This window comes from Leucoraja erinacea, chromosome 5, assembly GCF_028641065.1.
Source record: "Leucoraja erinacea ecotype New England chromosome 5, Leri_hhj_1, whole genome shotgun sequence".
Taxonomy (NCBI): Eukaryota; Metazoa; Chordata; class Chondrichthyes; order Rajiformes; family Rajidae; genus Leucoraja; species Leucoraja erinaceus.
In genome coordinates, this window is record NC_073381.1 from 20,750,737 (window position 1) to 20,776,235 (window position 25,499).

At 44.0% G+C, this 25,499-nt stretch overlaps 2 protein-coding genes across 2 annotated transcripts in view; both read right to left on the reverse strand.

Moving 5' to 3' along the window:
* ddx43 (DEAD (Asp-Glu-Ala-Asp) box polypeptide 43) overlaps positions 1-6,550 on the reverse strand; it is a 74,189-nt gene extending 67,639 nt beyond the window's left edge. Inside the window, exons 1-5 of the mRNA XM_055635218.1 lie at positions 6,256-6,550; positions 4,296-4,351; positions 2,861-2,999; positions 1,560-1,706; positions 1,369-1,450 (exon numbers count right to left, since the gene is read on the reverse strand). Of these exons, the coding sequence (XP_055491193.1) occupies positions 1,369-1,450; positions 1,560-1,706; positions 2,861-2,999; positions 4,296-4,351; positions 6,256-6,550 (719 nt within the window). The remainder of the gene's footprint in view (positions 1-1,368; positions 1,451-1,559; positions 1,707-2,860; positions 3,000-4,295; positions 4,352-6,255) is intronic.
* Positions 6,551-13,857: 7,307 nt separating this feature from the next.
* LOC129697023 (potassium voltage-gated channel subfamily KQT member 5-like) overlaps positions 13,858-25,499 on the reverse strand; it is a 218,881-nt gene continuing 207,239 nt past the window's right edge. Inside the window, exons 9-13 of the mRNA XM_055635219.1 lie at positions 24,727-24,980; positions 23,565-23,670; positions 22,210-22,341; positions 20,742-20,868; positions 13,858-20,540 (exon numbers count right to left, since the gene is read on the reverse strand). Of these exons, the coding sequence (XP_055491194.1) occupies positions 19,701-20,540; positions 20,742-20,868; positions 22,210-22,341; positions 23,565-23,670; positions 24,727-24,980 (1,459 nt within the window). The 3' untranslated portion in view covers positions 13,858-19,700. The remainder of the gene's footprint in view (positions 20,541-20,741; positions 20,869-22,209; positions 22,342-23,564; positions 23,671-24,726; positions 24,981-25,499) is intronic.

A 25,499-nucleotide genomic window follows, 5' to 3' on the forward strand; every position in this document is an offset into this window, starting at 1 on the left:
GTTCCTCTAGCACCTATTAAATCTTTCCTTTTTCACCCTAAACCTACGCCCTCTAGTTCCGCTACCATTGGAAAACAAACCTGGTTTTACGCTATTCATTTCCCTCATGATTTTATACACCTTTATAAGATCACCCCTTGGGAAGCATGCAGGTGCAGCAGGCAGTAAAGAAAGCGAATGGTATGTTAGCTTTCATTGCAAAAGGATTTGAGTGTAGGAGCAGGGAGGTTCTACTGCAGTTGTACAGGGTCTTGGTGAGACCACACCTGGAGTATTGCGTACAGTTTTGGTCTCCAAATCTGAGGAAGGACATTATTGCCATAGAGGGAGTGCAGAGACGGTTCACCAGACTGATGCCTGGGATGTCAGGACTGTCTTATGAAGAAAGACTGGATAGACTTGGTTTATACTCTCTAGAATTTAGAAGATTGAGAGGGGATCTTATAGAAACTTACAAAATTCTTAAGGGGTTGGACAGGCTAGATGCAGGAAGATTGTTCCCGATGTTGGGGAAGTCCAGGACAAGGGGTCACAGCTTAAGGATAAAGGGGAAATCCTTTAAAACCGAGATGAGAAGAACTTTTTTCACGCAGAGAGTGGTGAATCTCTGGAACTCTGCCACAGAGGGTAGTTGAGGCCGGTTCATTGGCTATATTTAAGAGGGAGTTAGATGTGGCCCTTGTGGCTAAGGGGATCAGGGGGTATGGAGAGAAGGCAGGTACGGGATACTGAGTTGGATGATCAGCCATGATCATATTGAATGGCGGTGCAGGCTCGAAGGGCCAAATGGCCTACTCCTGCACCTAATTTCTATGTTTCTATGACTCTTGTGCACAAGGAGTCCTAGCCCACCAAATCTCTCCGGTCCTCGAGTCCTGGCAACATCCTCGTAAATCTTCTCTGCACTCTTTCCAACTTAACGGCTTCTTTCATCCAACAGCCAAAACTGATCACAATACTCCATGAGCAGCCTCACCAACACTTTGTACAACTGCAACATAATGTCCCAACTTTGATACCCAAAAGTGAAAGCACCAAAAGTCTTCTTCACTACCCTATCTACCTGTGACCTCTTTCAGGGAACTATGTATTTGTAGTCCTCAATCGCTCTGTTCTGCAACACTCCCCTCCTACCATTCAACGTGTCGGTCATGGCCTGGTGCAACTTCTCAAAATGCAGCACCTCACACTTCTCTGAATTAAACTGTTTGCCATCCCTCAGCCCAGCCCACCACTGTAATGTTAATAACCCCCTTCACGGTCTACAATACAGCTATTTTAATGAAATCTGAAAACTAACTAATCTTGTCTTGAACGATGTTTTGGATGAACTAAAATTAAGAATTTGTATCAGATACTAGTAATTACCTCCAGTTGGAAACTTCTGCAGGTGTCATATTGATAACTGACTCAGCTTCAATGTAAAAGTCTTTTTTAATTATTGTAAGACCTTAATGCAAAAGGAGAAAGTTGTTACTTCAGATCAAAAGGAAAATCAGCCTTGGTCCTCACCAGCGACCAAAGCTTCAGTATTTAATTGAAGCGGAGGAGATACCAACCAGCCCACTTCATAGCTTCATATTTCTCCTTGTTCTCACGCAGCGAGCTCCAGTTGATCACAGGACGGGACGGGTTTATGCTGCTGCACTTGGCCGAAGGGGTGTTGGAGGTGGTGGCTGACCTACCACTGAACTTCGATGCAATGCCTTTGGTGGATGGACACAAAAGGAAAGAAAAAAGGCACTTGTTTAATGCTGATTTCGGTGGGTGGCGAAATTGGAGTTATAGCACAAGTAAAATGGACCCTGGGACCCAGAAAGGCTTCCCCCACCATGGGTCTGCAGAGACAAAACAATACAAACGGCCCAGCACATAACACACTACCATCATCATGACAAAGTGCCCACTAAATGAATATGCTTAGAATATCAAATAAAGGACACATAGAAACAAATTGAGATAATTTGAGACACTAGGACAAAAATGTAAACTCCAAAATCCAGGGTTACACTAGTGGCATCATGAACCAAATCGTGAAATCAGGGTTATCCCAACACCTTTTAATGAAGACCCCCCTCCCCACGTCATTCAATTAACAAATATAATGTATACAAAGCTTGTATGTAGACACAAGGAACTGCAGATCCTGGTTTACAAAAAAAAATGCAAAGTGCTTGAGTAAGTCCGCAGGTCAGGTGGCATCACTGGAGGACATGGATGGGCAATGTTTCGGGCCCCAACCTGAAATGTCACCTATGTTCTAAGTTACAGAGAAAGGTTGAACAAGTTAGGTCTTTATTCTTTGGAGCGCAGAAGGTTAAGGGGGGACTTGATAGAGGGCTTTAAAATGATGAGAGGGATAGACAGAGTTGACATGGATAAGCTTTTTCCATTGAGAGTAGGGAAGATTCAAACAAGAGGACATGATTTGAGAATTAAGGGACAAACGTTTAGGGGTAACATGAGGGGAAACTTATTTACTGAGTGAGTGGTAGCTGTGTGGAATGAGCTTCCAGTGAAGGTGGTGGAGACAGGTTCGATTTTATCATTTAAAAATAAATTGGATAGGTATATGGACGGGAAAGGAATGGAGGGTTATGGTCTGAGTGCAGGTAAATGGGACTAGGTGAGAGTAAGTGTTCGGCACGGACTAGAAGTGCCGAGCTGGCCTGTTTCCGTGCTGTAATCGTTATATGGTTATATGGTCCTCCATAGATACTACCTGATCCATCCGGTGAGTCCCTCCAGCACTTGTGTCAAATCTTATATGTATTATTTTTAATGACCTGATGAAATAGGATACACAGTTCAATTCCAAGAACAATGCAAATAAAAAAAAACAAGGATCATTCAGGCATACCTTGGTCACTTCTCTCAGGTCCATTCAACTGATCTGTATTTCTCCTTGCAATAAGGTTAAGGATCAGTTCCTTCGCTTTCAGCTGGGCCTCGTGGCTGCCGAAAAGCCTCACCTCAACTTCAATGTCACCTTTTAGTATCTATCATAAAATGCGCAAGTATAGACAGTACATATTGAACTGACCAAATGTGCAAGTACAAACAGTACATATTGAACAGACCCTATATCTCAGAATATGCACACATTGCCATTTTTGGTAAACCAGACTGGGTACAAGGAGCTTATTTTGCATCACTCCCATATTGAACTTATGAAAGAGTGAATAGGCTTCAATCTGAAAACATGCCATGGACGTACAGCCAGGTTTATAGTATCATGATCACACACATACTGAGAGATGCAGCAATTCCTTCCATGTCCGAGATGACACTGTACCCAGAGAAGTAAAATAATTCCGATTATCAGAATTATGCAAGACACAATTAGAGAAGTACATGGATCGGACAGGTTAGGAGGCTTATGGACGAAATGGAGGCAGATGGGACTAGTGTAGATGGAACATGTTGTTCAGTGTGGGCAAGTTGGGCCGAAGGTGCTGTTTCCATGCTGCAGGACTCTCCAACTCTAATATCATGCTGTTCAAACCGAATACCTGAAGAGTGACACTTTTAAGAGTGATGTAGATTAAGTTTCTATTTTGGGTTGATTAAATGATGCTTGTATCATTCATAGCCTGCATTATCCAAGGGTCAAATTTCTCAGTCTTTAGTGTACTTAACAGTATATCGTTTTCATTTTAAACAGTGTTCTCGTCAAAGCAAATTCATCGGACATCAGCCTTAGCTACAGCACCAAAGACGTGCTGGTTGGTAGGTTAAATAGCAGCAACGTAGATGGGTCTTATGAAAATCAGGAAGCAATTGATTGGCACAAGAGAGAAAAGGTTACAGGGAAGCTAGTGGCAGAATTGAAAATGGTGAGATAGCTCTGGATAGCCCATGTTGATTCGATGGGCTACATGGTCTCCCACATCATAAAATGAGAATGTGAGCAATGCCATCCTTTAATACCTTTCATCAGTCCAAGGATCCTGAAAGAGCTCCTATGCATGACACTTTTTTTCTCTCCATGGACACTGGGATTGGAGACAAGTAATCTGAATAGCCAGAGGGAGCAGCAAGTATGGTTCAGATAGGTGGCCACCGACACTTTTACAAGTCAAATCGTTGATGCCACCATGACAAACTACTTTAAGCAGCAGGTGATCCACACAAAATTAGCAATCTCCAAGGTGCACCCACACTACCAGAAGAACTAATTGTGATAGTGTTTTGGTAGGGGCACGAGAGTTAAATCATACTTCAAATCGTATTGCTTTCACCGGTTTTGATCAGAACCAATTCTAGCTTTGAGATCATGCTGAGCAAGTCCTTGCCTGTATTTTAGATCCTGATGTTTCTTCAAGTTCACGTATTTTAGACCCTCCTCGACCTAAAGACATGCAAAAGACCATATCAAACTCTCAGATGGACATGGACTCTTAAAGAAACAAGCTGAAGTACTTGACATCATGGTGGTGGTGGGGGGGTATAAAAAGATGAAAACAAAGTGTGGTGCAGATAGCGCCAGAGAGGGGGAACAGAGCCCAAGTAGTGGGGTTGGGGGGGAAGAGAGAGGAATCGGGCAGAGGGAAGTATTGAAGCAGTAAGGAAGGAAGGCAAGGAAGCATATTCAAGTCTGAGAGAAACTGATAATTGGAGACCAAGAAAGTCAAGACATGGCATCACAAAGAGGTCTGCCATATTATTTATCCCTAGGTTTTTAAACCAGGATATATCAACTTACTATACACACCAGGATTCATGTCATGGTATTTAACCCAACAGTCACATAATGATAGCGAGCCAGTATTACAGTACTTATTTGCAATATTTAATTATCGTTATTTACCTTTCCAGGATTTTCTGCCATGATGCAATGCTCCACGCTAGAAAGCATACCCAAAAATTCCACCTTCAGTTAATTTCACTTTGTATTTACAAACAATTCGTATTCATGGTATTGACATCAGGATAGTTACCAAAGCTATTTACTAAGTACTGGCTCGGTATACAATTCATCTATGAACTTCCAGGGAATTACTGCATTGATTCATCCCAGGCATTCAATTGGTAAACAGCTTTGTAATTTACTGTAACTCCTAGAAATTCACACCTTTGGGATTCTCTACCTTTGCCCTTGCCCTTGGATACTTGATATCAGAATATAAAACAGATTTTTGGTCTTGGACATTTACTAAATCCATAGTCATATCCAGTATTAATCCAGTTGCGTAGGTACTCACGGTACTGCTGACATTCCGCCCAGCAATTCACCACTTAAATTCATCTGGGCATCTCTCCATGATCCTCTCACCCAAATTTTGCTTGCTAGTCACAGACAGATATTCCCACCTGCCTATTTTCTAAATCTCAGATACTCATACCAGGCAACTTCATAAAACCCACAAGTTCGCACCAGTTTTTATTTACCTTATACGTGCACACCTTTTTTGCAGCAGACACAGTCAGCTGTGTCTTTATGCTTACCCTGTGCCTGATGCCAGGGTGTTTACCTGGACCATCACCAATGCCAGGGCATTCACTGCTGTGACCCCTCCCCGCTGACACCCGGGTATTTACTACTAACCCCCTTCCAAAGCCCAAGGCGTTTACCTAAACCCTTTCCAAATACCTGGAGGATTAGTTGGACATGCCTCCTGATATCCACGTGTTTACTGCTGACCCTCTTCCAACACTCTGTGTATACCCAGACCCTGCCCATGACACCCCCATATGTTCACCTGGACTATCCCACCACACTCGCTATTTATCGTCCCTCCCCCTGGTCACTGTGTATTTACCCAGTCCCTCCCCCTGGTCACTGTGTATTTACCCAGTCCCTCCCCCTGGTCACTGTGTATTTACCCAGTCCCTCCCCCTGGTCACTGTGTATTTACCCAGTCCCCCCCCCCTGGTCACTGTGTATTTACCCAGTCCCTCCCCCTGGTCACTGTGTATTTACCCAGTCCCTCCCCCTGGTCACTGTGTATTTACCCAGTCCCTCCCCCTGGTCACTGTGTATTTTCCCTCCCCCAGACTGTGTATTTACCCCCTCGACCCCTGACACACCCAGACTCCCCTCTGGTGCCTGGCTATTTACACAGACCCGCTACCCAACCGAAGGGTATTTACTCAGACCCATGACTATTTACCCAGTCCCTCCCTCCCTCCCACCCATGAGTATTTATCCAGATCTTGCAACCGGTCCATGGGTATTTACCCAGTCCCTCCCTCACACCCATGAATATTTATCCAGTCCCTGCCCCCTGACACGGGTATTTACCCGGCCCTCACCTATAACGGTGCCCACCAAGGCGCTGTCTATGTGGAAGTTGAGGGAGGAGGATCCCTGGTCGCGGCCCCGGCCCCCGCCCCCGCCTCGGGCCCCCGGCGGCCGCCATCCTCGGCCCTCTTGCCCGCGGATCTCGCCTCGGTCCCCGGCCCCCAGCTCATGGCTCCGCCTCCTGGGCCGCTCAGGGCTCGGGCTGCGCTCTGCTGCTGCTGCCGGCGACGGCCTCCACTCCGCCCGCGGGACCGGGACCGGGACCGGGCTCGGCTCATCGTCGCTCTCCGCCTCCCAGTCCGACATCACCAGCCCCACCCGACCAGACGCGTCACCGCCAGCCGCCCGCGCCTGCGCGACAGACAGCCAGCCAGCCGCGCCCAATATCAGGGACAGGCGTCAACGTGACAGCACCCAATGTACACACCCAAACTCAACTGTACCCAATGCACACACCCAAACTCAACTGTACCCAATGTACACACCCAATATACACACCCAAACTCAACTGTACCCAATATACACACCCAATATACACACCCAAACTCAACTGTACCCAATGCACACACCCAAACTCAACTGTACCCAATGTACACACCCAATATACACACCCAAACTCAACTGTACCCAATGCACACACCCAAACTCAACTGTACACGATGTACACACCCAAACTCAACTGTACCCAATGTACACACCCAATATACACACCCAAACTCAACTGTACCTTCACCCAATGTACACACCCAAGAGTCAAGAGAGAGTCAAGAGTCAATTTAATTGTCATTTGGACCCCTAGAGGTCCAAACGAAATGCCGTTTCTGCAGCCATACATTACACACAAATAGACCCAGACACAACATAATTACATTTTACATAAACATCCATCACATAGCTGTGATGGAAGGCCAAAAAAAACTTATCTCTCCACTGCACTCTCCCCCCCCCCGATGTCAGAGTCAAAGTCAAAGCCCCCGGCTGGCGATGGCGATTGTCCCGCGGCCATTGAAGCCACGCCGGGTGGTGCGAGGTCGCACACCGGGTCTTGGTGTTGGAGCCCCCGGTGTGCGCTCGCAAAGTCCCGCGGCCATTCCAGCCGCGCGGGGCGGTGTAGTGAGGCCCCGCTCCAGGAGCTCTTCAACCCCGCAACACGGGCGGGAGAATTCGCCGTTGCAGGAGCCCCGAAAAGCGGTCTCTCTCCAGGGATCCGCGGGCTCCCGGCGCCGCCGTCCGCAGACCCGCAGCAGCAGCCTCCGACTCAGCAGCGGCATCGGCAGCAGCATCAGCAGCATCAGCAGCGGCAGCAGCAGCAGCAGCGCTCCTTCACCGCTCCAACCGCTCCGGACTCGGCCAGCCCTGCGACGGTGACGGTGAGTAGCACCAGAGTCCCCGGCTCCTCGTTGCGGCCCCAACGACAACGGAAACCCGACGAGAAAAGGTCGGGTCTCCAGTGCAGTAGGAGATTTTAAAAGTTTCCCCAACCCACCCCCACCCCCCCCCACACACCCCCCCCACACCCAAAAATAACAAAAACTACATTAAAACACAGACAGAAAATAATAAAAACGCGGACAGACTGCAGACCCCGCTGCTGGCCAGAGCCGTGCCGCCTACCGGAAGCTCAACTGTACCCAATGCACACACCCAAACTCAACTGTACCCAATGTACACACCCAATGTACACACCCAAACTCAACTGTACCCAATGTACACACCCAAACTCAACTGTACCCAATGTACACACCCAAACTCAACTGTACCCAATGTACACACCCAAACTCAACTGTACCCAATGTACACACCCAAACTCAACTGTACCCAATGTACACATCCAAACTCAACTGTACCCAATGTACACACCCGATGTACACACCCAAACTCAACTGTACCCTTCACCCAATGTACACACTCAAAATCAACTGTACCCAATGTACACACCCAAACTCAACTGTACCCAATGTACACACCCAAACTCAACTGTCACCCAATGTACACACCCAAACTCAACTGTACCCAATGTACACACCCAAACTCAACTGTACCCAATGTACACACCCAAACTCAACTGTACCCAATGTACACACCCAAACTCAACTGTACCCAATCAACACACCCAAACACAACTGTACCCAATGTACACACCCAAACTCAACTGTACCCTTCACCCAATCTACACAATGTCAGAGCAACAGCACCCTTCACCCAATCTATACATCCAACCACACCCTTCACCAAAGCTACACACCCAAAATCAACTGCACCATTCACCCAATCTACACATACAATACCAACAGGATCAGTCACCCAATCTACACACCCAAAATCAACTCCCAATCTACACATCCAATGCCAACTGCACCCAATCTGCAGACCCAAAATCAACTGGGCCCTTCATTAAATCTACACATCCAATACCAACCTCACCCTTCACCCAATCTACACATCCGATAACAAATGCACCCAATCTACACACCCAAAATCAACTGCACCCTTCACCCAATCTGAACACCCAATACCAACTGCACCCTTCGCCCAATCTACACACCAAATACCAACTGCACCAAATCAACACAACCAATACCAACAGTATGCATCACCTAACCTACACACCAATACAAATGCACCCTTCACCCAATCCACACACCCAATACCAACAGGATCCTTCACCCAATCTACACACCCAATACCAACAGCATTCTTCACCCAATCTACACACCCTATACCAACGGGAGCTTTCGTCCAATCTACATGTCCCGTTCACATCCCAATACCAACAGGACCCTTCACTGAATGTAAACATCCCAATCACACAGGATCCTTTACCCAATTACACGTCCTGTTCCCGACAGTTTCCTTCATCCAGTCTACATGATCCAATCCCAACCAGACTCTTCACCTTATCTACATGTCCCAAACCCAACAGACGGTCCCCAACCATCAACCACTCTCACCCTAGCAACCCAATTCCAACAAAATCCACGAACATCAGCACAACTATAAACTACCAGTATCCTCCAAACCAAATCTTTAGTGCATCCTAATTACATAACACCAAAATCCCAAGCCCACCCAAATCTTAATTGGTTTCTGTAAATTGTCCCTTGTTGTGTACGATGAGAAACTGGGAGAACATAGATCAGTGTAAAAGTGATTGTTTTGCTATCGCAGAATCGGTGGGCCGGAGGGTCTTTTTCCACGCTGTATCTCTAAAACTAAAAAAAAAGTCTTTAACACCCTTTCTCAGCAGGTACCAACACAATTTGCACAATTAAGTTTAGTTAGTTTTAAGGTACAGCATGTAAACAGGCCCATCGGCCCACTGAGTCCACGCTGACCATTCTCACTAGTTCTATGTTATCCCACTTTCTCAAGATATTCCTTATACTCCAGGGGTATTTTACCGCAGCCAATTAACCTACAAACCTGCCTGGTTTTGGGAGGAAACCGGGGCACCTGGAGGAAACCCATGCTATCACAGGGAGAATATACTGACTACACATAGACAGCACCTGAGCTAATCTCTTGGTCTCCACCCATTCGTAGCCATTCTGTTTATTTTCTTTCCCCTCTTCTTCTCTTCTGTGCAACTGATAACTAAATTTGCCCAGTCTGATGAAAGTGGCCAGTGGAGTTGTTGCCTCACAGCTCGCATGTCTTGCGTTCATGCCTGACCACTGGTAGTGAATGTGTGGAATTTGCATGACCTCCCTGTGATCAGGTAGATTTTCTCTGGGCTCTGGCTGCTGTAAGTTGCCCATAGTGTGTAGCTGACCATTAAAAATGGGAAAAATAAAATGGGCTTAGTATAGGATTTGTGTAAATGCAGATTGATGATTAGTGCAGATTTGGTGGGCCAAAGGGCCTGTTTCTATGCAGTGTGACTCCATGACTGTCACTGACAAGAAATGTTAACTCTTTCGCTCACCACAGATGCTGCCATACCTGATAAGTATTGCCAGTATTCTCTGCCTTGATTTCAGATTTGCAGCATCTGCAGGTTTTTCTTTGCTTTTCAATTATATATGAGGAATATAGTTTATCAATGTGATCAACAGGTGAAATTCTAACCTTCATTGAAGCTTCCATTAATATTGTTGATTTTCATTTAAATACACATTGGTTTTATGTTCAATCACAGTCAGGCACACAGAGTGCTGTAGATTCCTGGGTGGCGTATATTCTCAGTGGAACACCTCTATACATTTTGAGGAATTTGTTTTGTTCCTCCAAAGGGGACAACAGGACCTCTTATTCCATTTGGGTAGCTTACAACCCAATGGCATGAACATTGAATATAGAGATAGAGAAATAGAGAGCTAGATAGGGCTCTTAAAAATAGCAGAGTCGGAGAATATGGGGAGAAGGTAGGAACGGGGTACTGATTGGGGATGAACAGCCATGATCACATTGAATGGCGGTGCTGGCTCGAAGGGCCGAATGGCCTACTGCCTATTGTCTATTCCCTATCCCCTACCTCCGCTTTATAACCATGCTCTACCCAAACTCGTTGCTTTCATTTCTCCCTCCCTCCCATTCCAGTCACCTTGCCCCTATCCACTCCTACGTACACCAATCTCCCATCACCCATTTCCCACCTCTTTCTCCTCCCTCATCCCCTCTTTTCATCTATCCACCCCTCCTCTGGTTTTATATTTCACTCCTCCTTTCCTTATCTGACACCTTTTTACCTCCAGCCTTTGCCGCTGACCACCTATTTGCCAACCAACCCTGTCACCACCTATCACTTGCCAGACTTTGTCCTGCCACCACCTCTCTTTTCCAGCGTTCCCCTCCCTCCACCCCACCCCAGTCAGTCTGAAGTAGGGTCCCAACCTGAAATGCCCTAGATACTGCCTGACCCAGCTGAGTTCCCCCAGCACTTTGTGTTTTGCTCAACGTACAAGTGACTCGCTGTCCCAGGTTTCCGGTTGGACACCTGCAGTTGTTAACGTTATTTCCCTGTAATTCGGTGTTGTACAGATTTAATTTGCAACGGGAGGCCCAGTGGGCTTTCTCTGGTTTCACAATCACTTAGTGATGGACTGGGAGATCCACGGGCGTCTGTAGGCGACACAGAAGTGCAGTAAAAGAGAATGCAGTGGAATAAAGGCAATGGATATAATTAAATTGGGTCACATGTCCACCCGGGGCTATTTTCTCTAATAGTTTACGCTCAGGGCAAGGAAGAGGCGATGGTAGCTTGATTTAGGCCTGGGAAGCAGTAGGCAAAATAAGTGTTCGCAAACCATCGGGAAATAATTACTTCAGCACAATGTAAGAACAATATTGAGTGAGAGGTGATGATGCTGCACTGAGTTACAGCAAAGTTCAGAAGCCTCGGGACAAATTAGTGGGGCAGAAATGCTAGCAAACCGTTCAATGAGGGAAATCTGTGAATATTGGGCAGAATGCAAAATAAACTGTGTACAGGGCTTAAAACCAAACCGAGAAAAAGAGATTCTGCAGCAGAGTCCCGATGCGAAATGTCACCTGTCCATTCCCTTTACAAATGCTGCCTGACCCGCTGAGTTCCTCCAGCACCTTGTATTTTACTCAAGATTCCATCATCTGTGGTTCCTTGTGTCTCGAAACAAATAAATCCATTTGCAACGAGTCATTCCACGACTGGGAAGATGGGCTGAATGTCGAGGAACCAATGTCATCGTGATCTCTATATACAGTATGTACAAATGTCACTGACCTTAGTTTGAGAGCAATTAAAGAGTTTCTGAGAGGCGGATTCCTTGCCACTCGGAATAATCTAATTTGTATAAGGGAATGGCAGATGCTGGATGACACCGGAGTTAGACATAAAGTGTAGGAGCAACTCGGCGTATCAGGCAGCATCTCTGGAGAAAAAGGAACAGGTGACATTCTGAGTCGGAACTCTACTTCAGACCAACGCGCCTGAAGAAGGGTCCCAACCCGAAACGTCACCCATCCATATTCTCCAGAGATACTGCCTGACCCGCTGAGTTACTCCAGCACTTTGTGCCCATCTTTGATCTGATGCAAATACTGCTTACTGGACCCCCTCGGCAGGATGAGGGGAAGGGAGGAGGGGATAAAAAAACCAATTGATCCTTGTCAAAATGTCAACAATCCTACCCTTCTGGACGATGCGGATTCAGTCCAACTCCTGGAGAATCTGGAGGAAACTCGCACCGTCACAGCGAGAACAGCACTGAAAATCAGTATGAAACCCAGGTCTCTGGCACTAAGACAGTAGCTCCACCATAGTTATCGAGACATATAGCACGGAAATAGGCCCTTCCGCCTAGCTGCCCATGCCAACCAAGGTGCTCCATCTACACTAGTCCCACCTGCCTGTGTTTGGCCCATATCCCTCAAAACGTTTCTTTCCAATTACCTGACCAAATGTCTTTTAAATGCTGTTAATAGTTTCTGCCTCAACTACCTCCTCTGGCAGCTCATTCCATATACCCACCACACTTTGTGTGAAAAAGTTGCCCTTCAGATTCCTATTAAATCTTTTTCCTCTCACCTGAAACCTATGTCCTCTGGTTCCTAATTGCCCTTCTCTGGATAAAAAAAAATGTACATCCATCATACCTATTTCCCTCATGATCTTATACACCTCTTTAAGATCACCTCTCATCCCTCATCCGAATACAGTCTTAGCCTGCCCAACCTCTCCCTTCTGCTCAGGCCATCAAGTCCTAGAAGCAAATCGTAAATCTTCTCTGTGTGCTTTCCAGCTTAACAACATCTTTCCTATGTGTGTAGGAAAGAACTGCAGATGCTGGTTTAAATCGGAGGTAGACACAAAATGCTGGAGTAACTCAGTGGGACAGGCAGCATCTCAGGAGAGAAGGAATGGGTGGCGTTTCGGGTCGGGTCTGAAGAAGGGTCTCGACCCGAAACGTCACTCATTCCTTCTCACCTGAGATGCTGCCTGTCCCGCTGAGTTACTCCAGCATTTTGTGTCTAACATCTTTCCTTCAGCTGGGTGACCAAAACTGAACACAATACTCGAACTGTGGCCTCAATAGAGCCTTGCACAGCTGTACCGTAACATCCTAACGTCTATACTCAGTATCCTGACTGATGACAGCCAATGTAAACATCCCTTTCTTGACCACCATATTTACTGGTGACACCACATTCAAGGAACTTTGTACCTACAATCCTAGTTCCCTCTGCTCTACAAGTGCGTTTTCACATTTCCACACCTTTTGCCTGATGGGAGAGGGGAGAGGAGGGAGTGGCCTGGCTGCGACGCCCTTGATTATGCTTCTGGCCTTGCCGAGGCAGCGTGAGGTATAAATGGCAGGTTGGTTTGTGTGATGGTCTGGGCTGCAATTCGTCCACAATATCCACTCTACTACTGCTGCTGATCCAGAAGACCAACCTCTGAAGAATTCCAAACTCTGATACTTTTTCCCATATTCCTAGATATATCAGGCTTTTAAAATCTCCACATTATTTCGGTGTGGTTTTGTATCCTTGCTCATGGAAATAGATTCTTCAGAAAATAAAAAGGGTTCCTTATGTGCCATCAATTCTAAAATACTGGTACAAATTAAAGATGCTCTTTGGAAACTTATGGAAAAGTGTCAAAGAATAAATAGGACCAGTGCTTGATTTTTCTTGGTTTATTCTATTTCTGGAAGAACACATTTCCTTATTCCTGGAGATAGAATTGACTTGCCGTGGAACAAAATAAATTAAACAAAACTGAAATCACATCTCAAGCAGATCATTTAAAGTAAAATGACCCAGCTCTACATGATAAAGACAATTTATTAAACATAATTCAAACAAGATTTGAATTGACATTTAGCACAATTAAAGTTGATGGTGAAAGAACCTCAGTGTCTGCCAGAGGTCCTCCTTACACTTGGGAGTTTCAATATTAGATCAAACAAGAAAGGCACCACAGATGTGTGAAATAAAAGGAATCAACCGCTGCAAAATATGTTATTCCTTTATGTATTGTACATCTCATAAAATTTACAGACTGTTTTTAATGAGTGAAAATGTAAACTCTATTGTTGCAGTTTTTAAACTTTGAGCAATTACTTTCAATTTTCTGCATACGTCAGATAAAGTAATAGTTCTGAGATATTCAATAAATTTATTTTTCGCTTAGCCATCTTGGCACCGAGAGACTGAAGCAGACTGAGCAGTGAGCTAAGGTCTTAGATGATTTATATTGTGCATAAATACTTTAAAGTAACAAAATAGTGATAATGGAGGATTTCTCTTCCAACGAACAGGAAAAATCAATAGGGTAAGTGAAGAGGTTCATGGAATGTTTTTAGGAGATCTTTCATGGCCGCTGTGTTTACAATCCAAGAGAGAAGCCAACAATACAGAATGTTCTTAAGATGGGCCAGCGGGGGATATTTCTGCAGGGGACATATTTGAGAAATAGCGATCTCAGTATCATGCAGTTCAGACATGGAAAAGGAAAAGGAATGATCAAGCATTAGAATAATTTAAAGGAGGAGCCTCTAAGTGACCTTTGATCTTAGATCCTGGGGTATTTGTCATTGCAAAGGACATCATCACATTGTTCTCATGGTGAGATTGGGCACCAGGTCAAATCAGGAAGCGGTCCTCCCATCATAATATACCGCAACCTTAAAATGGGTTTTATGTTCTAAATGTGAATATTCTGAAAGTTTACCGAAGAAACACAATGTTGACCTCCAGGTTCTGAAAGATCAGATTCAGAATAGGTTCACCAGTTTGACAAACAGGGATGAGTTATTGTTTCTTGACTGAATTGGTTTTAGTAACTATATGAAATATGACTCAGGGCACCATCTTATACAAGGTATAGAAAACTGCATCAAACACATGCTCAGCAGTTTTGTAACATTCCATTACCACAGTATGCTTGGGAGAGATGCTCACTGATTTCTACAAACGTCCAATACAACAAAGACCCTCCACTCTCTTTTAGTCAACACCATTCCTACCGTTTTGGAGATTGCAATGACTGTCACTCAATTTTGTGATGAGAAAATGTCAGCTATCATGGAGAAGCAATTGTGCAGAGGACTTCCCTAAAAATGTAATTCCTTCTTTTTGATACCAAGGACAAACAAAATATAACCCAGATCTATGTACTTCAAAGAAAGCAATCAAAACCACAAATTGTCAATTGAAATATTTGGACCATTTAGAGATTATTTGATCCAGATCCTAAATAATAATGGGCAAACCTTCCAAAGTCAACAGATACCAACATGAATTGGATCATGCAAACTATTAATGCCTTTAACAAATTTGTCAGAATTTACAAAACAATACCGACATGGGTGTAGTGAGATTGAAGGGAATAAAGGAAGACTTTAATATATAGCTATCACAATGCTGGAGTCTTTGAGCTCAGTCAGATGTTAAAGATTAGAATTCTTGTGGAAAACACTGAACCAGCAGACAAGTATCGGTCTGTATGATTAAACGCCACTATAGATGACAATCAGACACCACTGCATCTCACCTGATGCCAATGTGTCAGACATCTCAATGATTAATGGAATTTCAGTTGTTATGAGGTGGTGATGAGAACACTGCTCTGTAGACAACAGAACGAATAGCAAGCTCAAAGGATACCATGGATAACACATCAGTAGACGTTGATCAATGTCATCTGACTAACCTACCACCAAAGCAACTCAACGCAAACCCAGAAGGCTAATTCTGTTATTCACAGGTGTCCCCCCTGTGATTTCCACTTGGATTTTGATGTCTGCGGGCATAATGCTTACAGGAATTGCTATATGTTACATGGAGTTCCCACTAGGAATCTCACAGTACAGCCTAAACTATTGGCCTTTCCTCTGAAAAAGCTATAAAATCCACAACTATTTCAGAACTGATCATGGCGGACACAGCCACCTTCTCCACAGTATCTGCATTACGCAGCTTCTAAGCAGACAGTGAATCCAATTAACAGTACAGTCCACTCAAGAGAAAGTGTGCCTAAACCTGAAATCCTGGCCTGAAACCCTGGCCTGGATGTCTGATTTGGACTATGATCTGCTTTGCAGTTACCAAAAGAAGACGAGGAAAGGGTAAACTTTAGTGCATTGAAATGGGAACTAGTTCCTGTGGATGGAATCAAAAGTTAACCCACAAAACAATAAGTATTTCACGGAATGTCTTCAAAGAGGGGAGAGAGTCGACTAGAAGAAAAATACAGCTAACTTAAACTAGAACTTAGGATCAGTCTGAAGAAGGGCACCGACCCAAAACGTCACCTATCGAAGTTCTCCAGAGATGTTATGAGTGATTAAATATATAAAGCTTAAAATGAAATTGTAGAAAATAAGTGTATCAGGGTCAGATTGAAAAGAACTGGAAAAGGTAACATGGGGACCAAGATGAGGAGTATGAACTGAAGTATAAAGGAATAAGTAGGTTTTTCATTAACATACAACAAATGGTAGGAGGGTAGCCAAATGATTCGAGGGGCTGATTAGGGACAGTGTGAAAATATTCATTAGATCGTGACTTAGCTGCGAGAGGAAAGGATGCTACTAATGTCACAGCGAACAAGAGTTGGACAAATTGGATACAATGAAAGTAGAAAAATAGGAAATATGTATAGAAACATAGAAACATAGAAATTAGGTGCAGCAGTAGGCCATTCGGCCCTTCGAGCCTGCACCGCCATTCAATATGATCATGGCTGATCATTTTACTCAGTATCCTGTACCTGCCTTCTCTCCATACCCCCTGATCCCTTTAGCCACAAGGGCCATATCTAACTCCCTCTTAAATATAGCCAATGGACTGGCCTCAACTACCTTCTGTGGCAGAGAATTCCAGAGATTCACCACTCTCTTTGTGTGAAAAATGTATAAATTTGAAAATATTATAATAAGAAAAACTCATCGGGAAGCATTCTAAGTTACATTTGGGGGGCAAAGATTTGAAATTCTTCTTACAAGATAATTGGAGTACCCTTTTTCAATAAATGCAGTCTCAACAGGCCAGTCATACCTAATCTCAGTTTCCAGAGATAATGGGTGACACCAAATTACTTCCTCGCTAGAAACACATGGGTCACTAAATGAAGATCAGCATACATTGGCTGAAAGTAAATCAGATCTACGTTGACAGAACTCTGCAATGATGAAGTGGAGAAAGCACATGGAACCATGTTCATGGACTTTGATTTACGTATGCAGTTTGGTTTTTATACAGACGTCCAAAAGGCATTTGGTAAAGTGCAACACAATAGGTTTGGTAGTAAATGGAATGAACTGGACAAGGATATAAAACTGACATGATGGGACAGAAAGAAGAGATTAATGGTGTGGGTTAATTTTCAGATGTGGTTGAAGAATGCAGTATCCTTCTCTAAAGATGAGCACCAAGGGCACATTTCAATGTTTACTGTAGTTAAAAGTAGTGTGTAGTCATGCAAGTAGCAAATCAGGATAACATAGGCAGATCAATGAAATGGGCAGACATGTGACATTTAAAATTAAATATATAGTGCAAGGTGTTGAGGAGCAATAAAATAAATTGAATGGTACAATTTCTATGGGCAAGCGCAAGTTTACATACCTGTGGTTTCACAATATTAATATTTTAAGATAGCAAATTCAAGTTAAAAAAAAACTGCTTATGATAAGCATGAAATTCTATGCTTATAAATAAGGCATAAGTATAAATGCAGCAGGAGAGCTAAACAGAATCTTTATAAATCACTGTTTAGGGCTTTCTAGGTCCTATGCTGTAGGGAGGATGCCAAAACTCTGGAGAAAATTCTGAGGAGGTTTACTTGATTGGTACCAGGGATATGGGACGTTCATGTCTTGTGTAGAAAGAATGCAAAACATTGATACAACTTTAGAGCGTGTTTATCAGCTTCTGGACAGTTTTTTCTTAACACAGATAAGGGTGAGGAGTGACTTAAATGTAAAGAAACATTTAGACAGGTACATGGATAGGACAGGTTTAGAGGGATATGGGCCAAACTCACGCAGGTGGGGCTAGTGTATATGGGGCATGTTGGGCAGTGTGGGCAAGTTGGGCAAAAGGACCTGTTCCCACACTGTATGACTCTATGAATGAACAGTAATGTTCAAAATACTGAGGATGATGGCCGTTGATGGGAGAAACGGATTTCATTAGTAAGTCAAAGATAATTGGTAAATAAATAGAAAATGTAATCAAATAAATTAGAAAAATCGGTTGCTGGGAATGCACTCGACTGAAAGGATGGTGGAGGTTTGTGTGAGGAATTTATATAAATAATTGAAAGAAAATCATTTTCATAGCTCGTGAAGAGACAGGGTTTGAATCACATGCATGGCTCTTTCAAAGAGACAGCAAAGGCACAATTAGCTGAAAAGCCTCTTGTTGTGCTGTAAGGTTCTATGTTTCTATTATATGATCGATTGCTCAACAAATTGTGCTTCAAAGCAGCATCTGGATCTACCAGCCAGGTTGCTGTTCAAACGGTATTATATATCTAATCAGTACAAATATCAGCATCTCTTATACATACATTACGAAAATGATATACAAAGCATTCTACAGTAAGTCTTTTTTTTTTAGAGAGACATGAATATCTTATTCTAATGGAAAAGAGTTTGCCCAAGGCTGGATATGCTTCAAAGGAAGCCACATCATTTATAACATCTTACAGGTTACAGTATGTTCACAGTTGAAGACCATACTGACTTCTAGCTCTGGTACTCCATCCCCCCCATCTGCCTCCTTGATTGTTCACACACTTCTCTCCACACCGAAAAGGTTCTTAGAACAACCTGAGCTGAACACTTAACCTTAAAATAAAAAGTTCAATAAAATATTCAGCAATTAACTTTCAAAGTAACGTTGAATATTTTACAAACAATTTTCAAACAGAATGAGGGTCTATACCTTGTACCTCACATTAATCAGAAAAAATACTTCTGGTGTAAACAGGGGGCATTGCCTGGATAAAAGAACGTAACAGGGTTTCATAAACAGTACAGAAGTTGGAAAGTGCAACTATCCTGTAAATAAAAGTAGTCTTAATCAGTCCAGATCCCGGGACTGTTCTCTGGTACAACATCAAATTGTCTGTGTGCACATTTGATACAAAAATAATTCCTGGTATATCAAAGAAACAAGCTGCTCCCACAATACTTTAAAACAATCTCATTTACAATTTAGCATGCATTCATTCATGCAACTAGACCAGTACGGAACCTACAAGTGCCTTTTTAATTTGTTCAGTATGTCGCCAGTATGTCCAAGTGACTCTCTGGAGATGGGTCCTGACCCTCAACGTCGTCTGTCGATTCCCTCCACAGATGCTACCTGACCCGCTGAGTTACTCTAGCATTTTGTGTTCATCTCGAGATTCCAGCATCTGCACTTTTTTTTGTGTCTCCGAGCGTCCAAGTGACATCCCATTTTCAGAGACTTCAGAGAAAGCTGCATTTTCAAGTAACACGTGAAAAGGAAGCTTCTTTTGTTCTCATTTTAAGTGAACAGGAGACATGCTCAAGGATCGTACAGGATTTTCAGTTTGATCGATGAGTTGAGATGTTCTGGGAATGCCATCCTTTGTTGAGTTTGTGGTGTCGAACGCCTCTGGGCTGGTCTCATCCCCGACCAGGAATTGTGATTCTGTCCATTTGGGGTAGTGCTCTTGTCGCACCTTGGCACTCTTGGGGTTCCTGCCCATGAATGGCACCATCAGTCCTTGCGTTGGCTGGATCAGATTTTGCACTGATAGCGAGTGTTCTAAAGGTCTGTCCGTCACTGAACAAACTGTGACCAAGGAGTCGCTTTCTACACTCTGGCACCTCCTCCACGGCGTCTCCTGAGTGTAATTAACTTCTGCCGTTTGGCCAGCGACAAGGCATGTGGTGACGTAAGAATCAACCCTGTGTGAAGTGACTGGAATAATCTGGAGGGGAGCTACCCTACTGCCATTCTGGAAGGGTGGTAACTGCCGAGAGGTCTCTCCTGCCTTGGCAGATGGAACTATTGGCTTTTCTGCAGGCCCGTCAGTCTTGTTACCAGGAGTAAGGTGAGCATGCACGACCGGGCTAACATTGCCATAAGAGGGAGCACTTGGGTCATTTGGTGTGAGGATGAGCTGCAGTCCCCTGGCACTTGTAGATCTTGACGTGCAGTTGCTGGGCCGTGCTGAACAGAGCCCATCTACAGGGCTTTGATAATCAGACGTTTGATCGAGGTCAAGTGTAGGGCTCTGCAGAGAGGCAAGAGTCAACGCTGAGATGGAGCCTTTCCATAGACGCTGCCTGTAGACTTCCAAGAGCACATCCAGCTTTGACTCAATGGACTGTACCTGCAAAGACAAGGGACATGGGCAGTTATAAAGGGCCCTGTGCTTGGTGTGCTTTTAAATCATCCAGATTACAGAGAGGACAACAAAAGGCCCAACCCTTCAATCTCCCCAACCAGCCTTGACCACAGAGCTATTATCCCATGAAAAGAGTTTCCCTTTTGAGAACGGATGGAGTCATTTCGAAGTAACCAATATCGTTACCTGCTTTTCAACTTTTACCACCCGTCCCATCATGCTAAGATCAACAGTGACATCATTGTCTGCGGGTCCTTTATCACGAGACCTCTTTTCCGTTGTGATTTGTCCTTTCCCAAGAATATGGTCAACGCTGCATTGAATGAAACAAACACAATCAGGTAATTCTCACATACAGACTGGGAACGGGTTCTTTCATTGTGGTCCACTGCAGTCTATTATAACATCTACTGAACTGCACACAAAGAAACCTTCACAAGAAGCTACATCTAAAATAAGGACACTGATCCCTTTAAATTCCAGTGCAAAAATTGGTGTATCCCACTTAAACTCCAGGAGCCATCCTCTCTAATCTCTAGGACTGATCTTGCCAAAGTACTGGGGATCGGAGGCAATAGCGACTGCACCTAAAAATACAAAGGATGTTACTTTCCCAATGGACAGGTTGTGTGGAGTCATGTGGATATACTTCAGATATACATATTTAAAGCAGAGATATATAGATTCTTGATTAATATGGGTGTCAGAGGTAATGGGGAGAAGGCAGGAGAATGGGGTTAGGAGAGGTAGATAGGTCAGCCATGATTGAATGGTGGAGTAGACTTGATGAGGGTGAATGGCCAAATTCTACTACTATCACTTATGATCTTATGAACTAACAGACGCATACAATGTGCTCTGAGATGATCAAGTCACTCAGCCTGTCTCTGCAGCTCTCTGGAAATAGTCAGGTTCCCATGGGTGTCAACCACACTTCAGAGTAGAGGCTGAGTCAAAACCAATTCAATTCAGCTAAAGAAACAATAACATTCACATAGTCTTCATTCATGGAGTCAGCTTGTCCAAAAACACTCCAGCAAAGAAGAATCAGTTACGTAAGTGCAGGCATTGTCCCAGTCAAATGCAGCAGCTAATCTGTGCACAGTGGTGTAAATTGACCAGGCATTCTGTTTATGTTTGTTGACTGAGGGACGAATATTGGACAGGACACCAAGAAAGGTCTCGACCTGAAACGTCACCCATTCCTTTTCTCCAAAGATGCTGCCTGTCCCGCTGAGTTACTCCAAGCTTTACTGTCTATTTTAGGCTAATGATGATGTCCAAATAATGGCATGGGACCTTCAATGGATACTTAAGAGGGTAGAACACACTTCAGTTTAACATTGCAACTGGAAGTCAGGAACTTTAATGGGAAGTCCATATTGCACTGGGATTGTTAATCCAAATTACTGAACTCAGATCCAAAAAAAAGGATGAGAAATCCGATTCAGATTCAGATTCAACTTTAATTGTCATTGTCAGTGTACAGTACATAGACAACGAAATGCATTTAGCATCTCCCTGGAAGAGCGACAATAGCATATGATTTGAATAAATATCTCAATCTTCCCATTGAAATACAAGAATGCTATCATATGAACCATTAAATGCCAACTAAATCTGGACTAAGTGGAGCTTTGGAAGCCTCACTCACCGTGTCTGCAGACTCTTAATCCTACCGAGCATGTCCAAATGTCCAGACGAATATTGCTCAATCACATCCTTCACATCGTATGGCCGTAGAGTCTCTTTGAACTTTTTTTTTGCAACGTGGAACTTCATAAACCTGCAACACACCAGGGTAATTGCGCCAGTCATCTGTATTCTGACTGGGAGGTAATTGAGTCATACATAAAGTGTAGTTTTACATCGATTCCCCACCATACTTCATCCCTTCATTATCTAGCCTTGGATCACATTGCGAGTGGGGATCTAGATCCAATTTATAACATATATAACATATAACATATATAACAATTACAGCATGGAAACAGGCCATCTCGGCCCTACAAGTCCGTGCTGAACAAATTTTTTTTCCCCTTAGTCCCACCTGCCTGCACTCATACCATAACCCTCCTTTCCCTTCTCATCCATATGCCTATCCAATTTATTATTAAATGATACCAACGAACCTGCCTCCACCACTTCCACTGGGAGCTCATTCCACACCGTTACCACTCTCTGAGTAAAGAAGTTCCCCCTCATATTACCCCTAAACTTCTGTCCCTTAATTCTGAAGTCATGTCCTCTTGTTTGAATCTTCCCTATTCTCAAAGGGAAAAGCTTGTCCACATCAACTCTGTCTATCCCTCTCATCATTTTAAAGACCTCTATCAGGTCCCCCCTTAACCTTCTGCGCTCCAGAGAATAAAGACCTAACTTATTCAACCTATCTCTGTAAACTGACCTGTACTTTGTATTGTACTTATGTGAGCAACATATTATTTGTCTTCTGGCATTCTGAAAAACTCAAGCTGTTTATTTTAAATCAACTCAATTTTAACCTATGACTTAATGTCAAAGGGGTATTGAATTTTGATTGCCTAATTGATTGACCCATTGAAAGATTCAGTGCGAGTTAAAAAATCTCATTATAGAACAGGGAAAATGTAGCAGTCCTGAATCCAGCACTACACTGGATTTAACAATAATTGATGGTTGACAAAGTACAGGTCAGTTTCCATCAATTAGCCAACAATTATAGGGTGGCAAAAAAAATATATAGTAGAGGAGTGCTTTGTGACATAGATAGTTTCTGAAAGCCATGGAACGAGGATCCAAGATGGCGCCCAACCCAGACGACTCTTTGTGTGCTGGTCACAGAGGTGGATTTATAACCACGCAACTCTGGTTGCTGAGGCACTCCACACCAATCTAAAGAAGGCAATGTTATCCCCATTCATTTACGGTCTCCTCTCACTGAATTTATATTACTGTCAATACCCATCAGAGCATATTTAAGCACATTAATCATTGCAAAGACCATATCAATCTCCTGTAAAACTGCACCTGATGGCCCTAATTACAGTCTTGAAGACGGGTGTAAGCTCCTTCACTGAGAGCTCAGCGTGACCTCCCCTTTCATCAAAGCCTTCATCTGGAGCCATGACAGCATCTGTGGAATAATTCAACAAACGTTTATTTTCCGCTGCATAATCTTTGAATAGAGCAGGAAAATAACGCAACAATATTGAATTTCTCCTATCTGCTAAACTGAATATTCAAGGTCTAAAACATTTCCCAAGGACAAATTCATTCACCATGAAGCTGAGAGTTAAACACAAGGCCCTCAGAAGGTGCTATTAAATCTGATCAGCATCGTCCTCAAAGTCACTGGGACATCTCCCCTGCACCACCAGGCATGGAAGGGGAAGTGGAAGTGGTCTGTGAAATGATGACAATCTCTCAACTTCCTTTCACTTCTCCTGACATTCACTCAAGTAACTCTTCCAAAAACTTGAATTCAACCTTCCACTCTACTTCCTAACATCCTCTTCTCCAACCCCCCCCCGCCCCCTAATTTTTCCTACAACTTGCCTTTGTTCCCACAATGCATTAATGCAATGTCTACGAGATCCCAATTTGTGACCTAGGAATATTTGAGACCCGAGTTAGGAAGATTTGGAAGATACCAGTTCTGCAGGTGTCACCATCTCGTGTCCCTTCCATATGTTTGTCATGTCTCTCCCTGGATCCCCGAGGGTTTCTCCAATAGTCCCAAGAATCTTCTTCAGTGTTGCAGAATGATCCTTCTAGTGTCCTAGAAGATCTCTCCCAATGTCCTTCACTCTACTTCCCAGTGCCCTAGACTATATTTTCCATTGGCCCATAGGGATCTTCTGCTGACGACAATATCTCGCCCAGTACCTCAGGAAGATTATTAGTTTAATTAATAAGGGTGTCAGGGGTTATGGGGTGAAGGCAGGAGAATGGGGTTGAGAGGGAGAGAGAGATCAGCCATGATTGAATGGCGGAGTGGACTTGATGGGCCGAATGGCCTTATTCTGCCCATAGAACCTATGAATTTGTGAAGTGTCTCTGAATGTCCCCAAATCGTCTCTCCCTATTACCCGGGGTTTTTTTCTCCCCCCTCGCATCTGGGCCTCTCTTCCTGACCTGATGCGACTCCCACTGCCCCAGAGTTTCTCTACGAGTGCAGTCACTCTCTCACCGTCTGTTGTGCCGCGGGCCTGACCGGCCTTACATCGCAGTGAAGGTTGCAGTCGAGTCCGGTCATTGAAACTCCAGCTCTTCTGCATCTTGGTGGGACTGGTCTCTGCGGCGAGGTCGTTGCCAGGTGACGGGCGCTCGGCACTTAGCGAGGCTTGCCTACCTTTCACCCCTTGACCCCTGGGGCTGGCCATTCGCACCCGATCCTTAAAACTTAATTTGTGGCTAAACATTGAGAGATGGGAAAGAGACTGTCTTGTATTATTCCTGGAATACAATCAGACCCACTTTGCCCCAGAGCCACACTCTGCAGGCTGTTCAATCTCTCGGTAGTGCAATTCATTCAAACAAAGGTTTCCCATTGCACAAGTCACGGAGCAATGCAAGACGTTGAGAGAAGTAGTAGAGGCACTGAGTTGAAGGAGGGGATTGAGACAGAGAGTGAATATGTGAATAGACAGAGCCGGGGTAATGAGGGAAAGTACAGGATTAGTGATGCGGAGTAAAGGAGGAAAATACAGCAGAAGGAAACAAAAGTGACAGAGTGCCTAGTCCAGTATAGCAGATATGATGTCTTTAACCCCTTCAAGCTATTACCATACAGGGAAACTACATTTATTCCCGTAACTGCATTTTCCAATGGGAAACATGGAAAATAGGTGCAGGAGTAGGCCATTCGGCCCCTTGAGCCAGCACCGCCATTCAATATGATCATGGCTGATCATCAAAATCAGTACTCCGTTCCTACTTTCTCCCCATATTCCTTGATTCCGT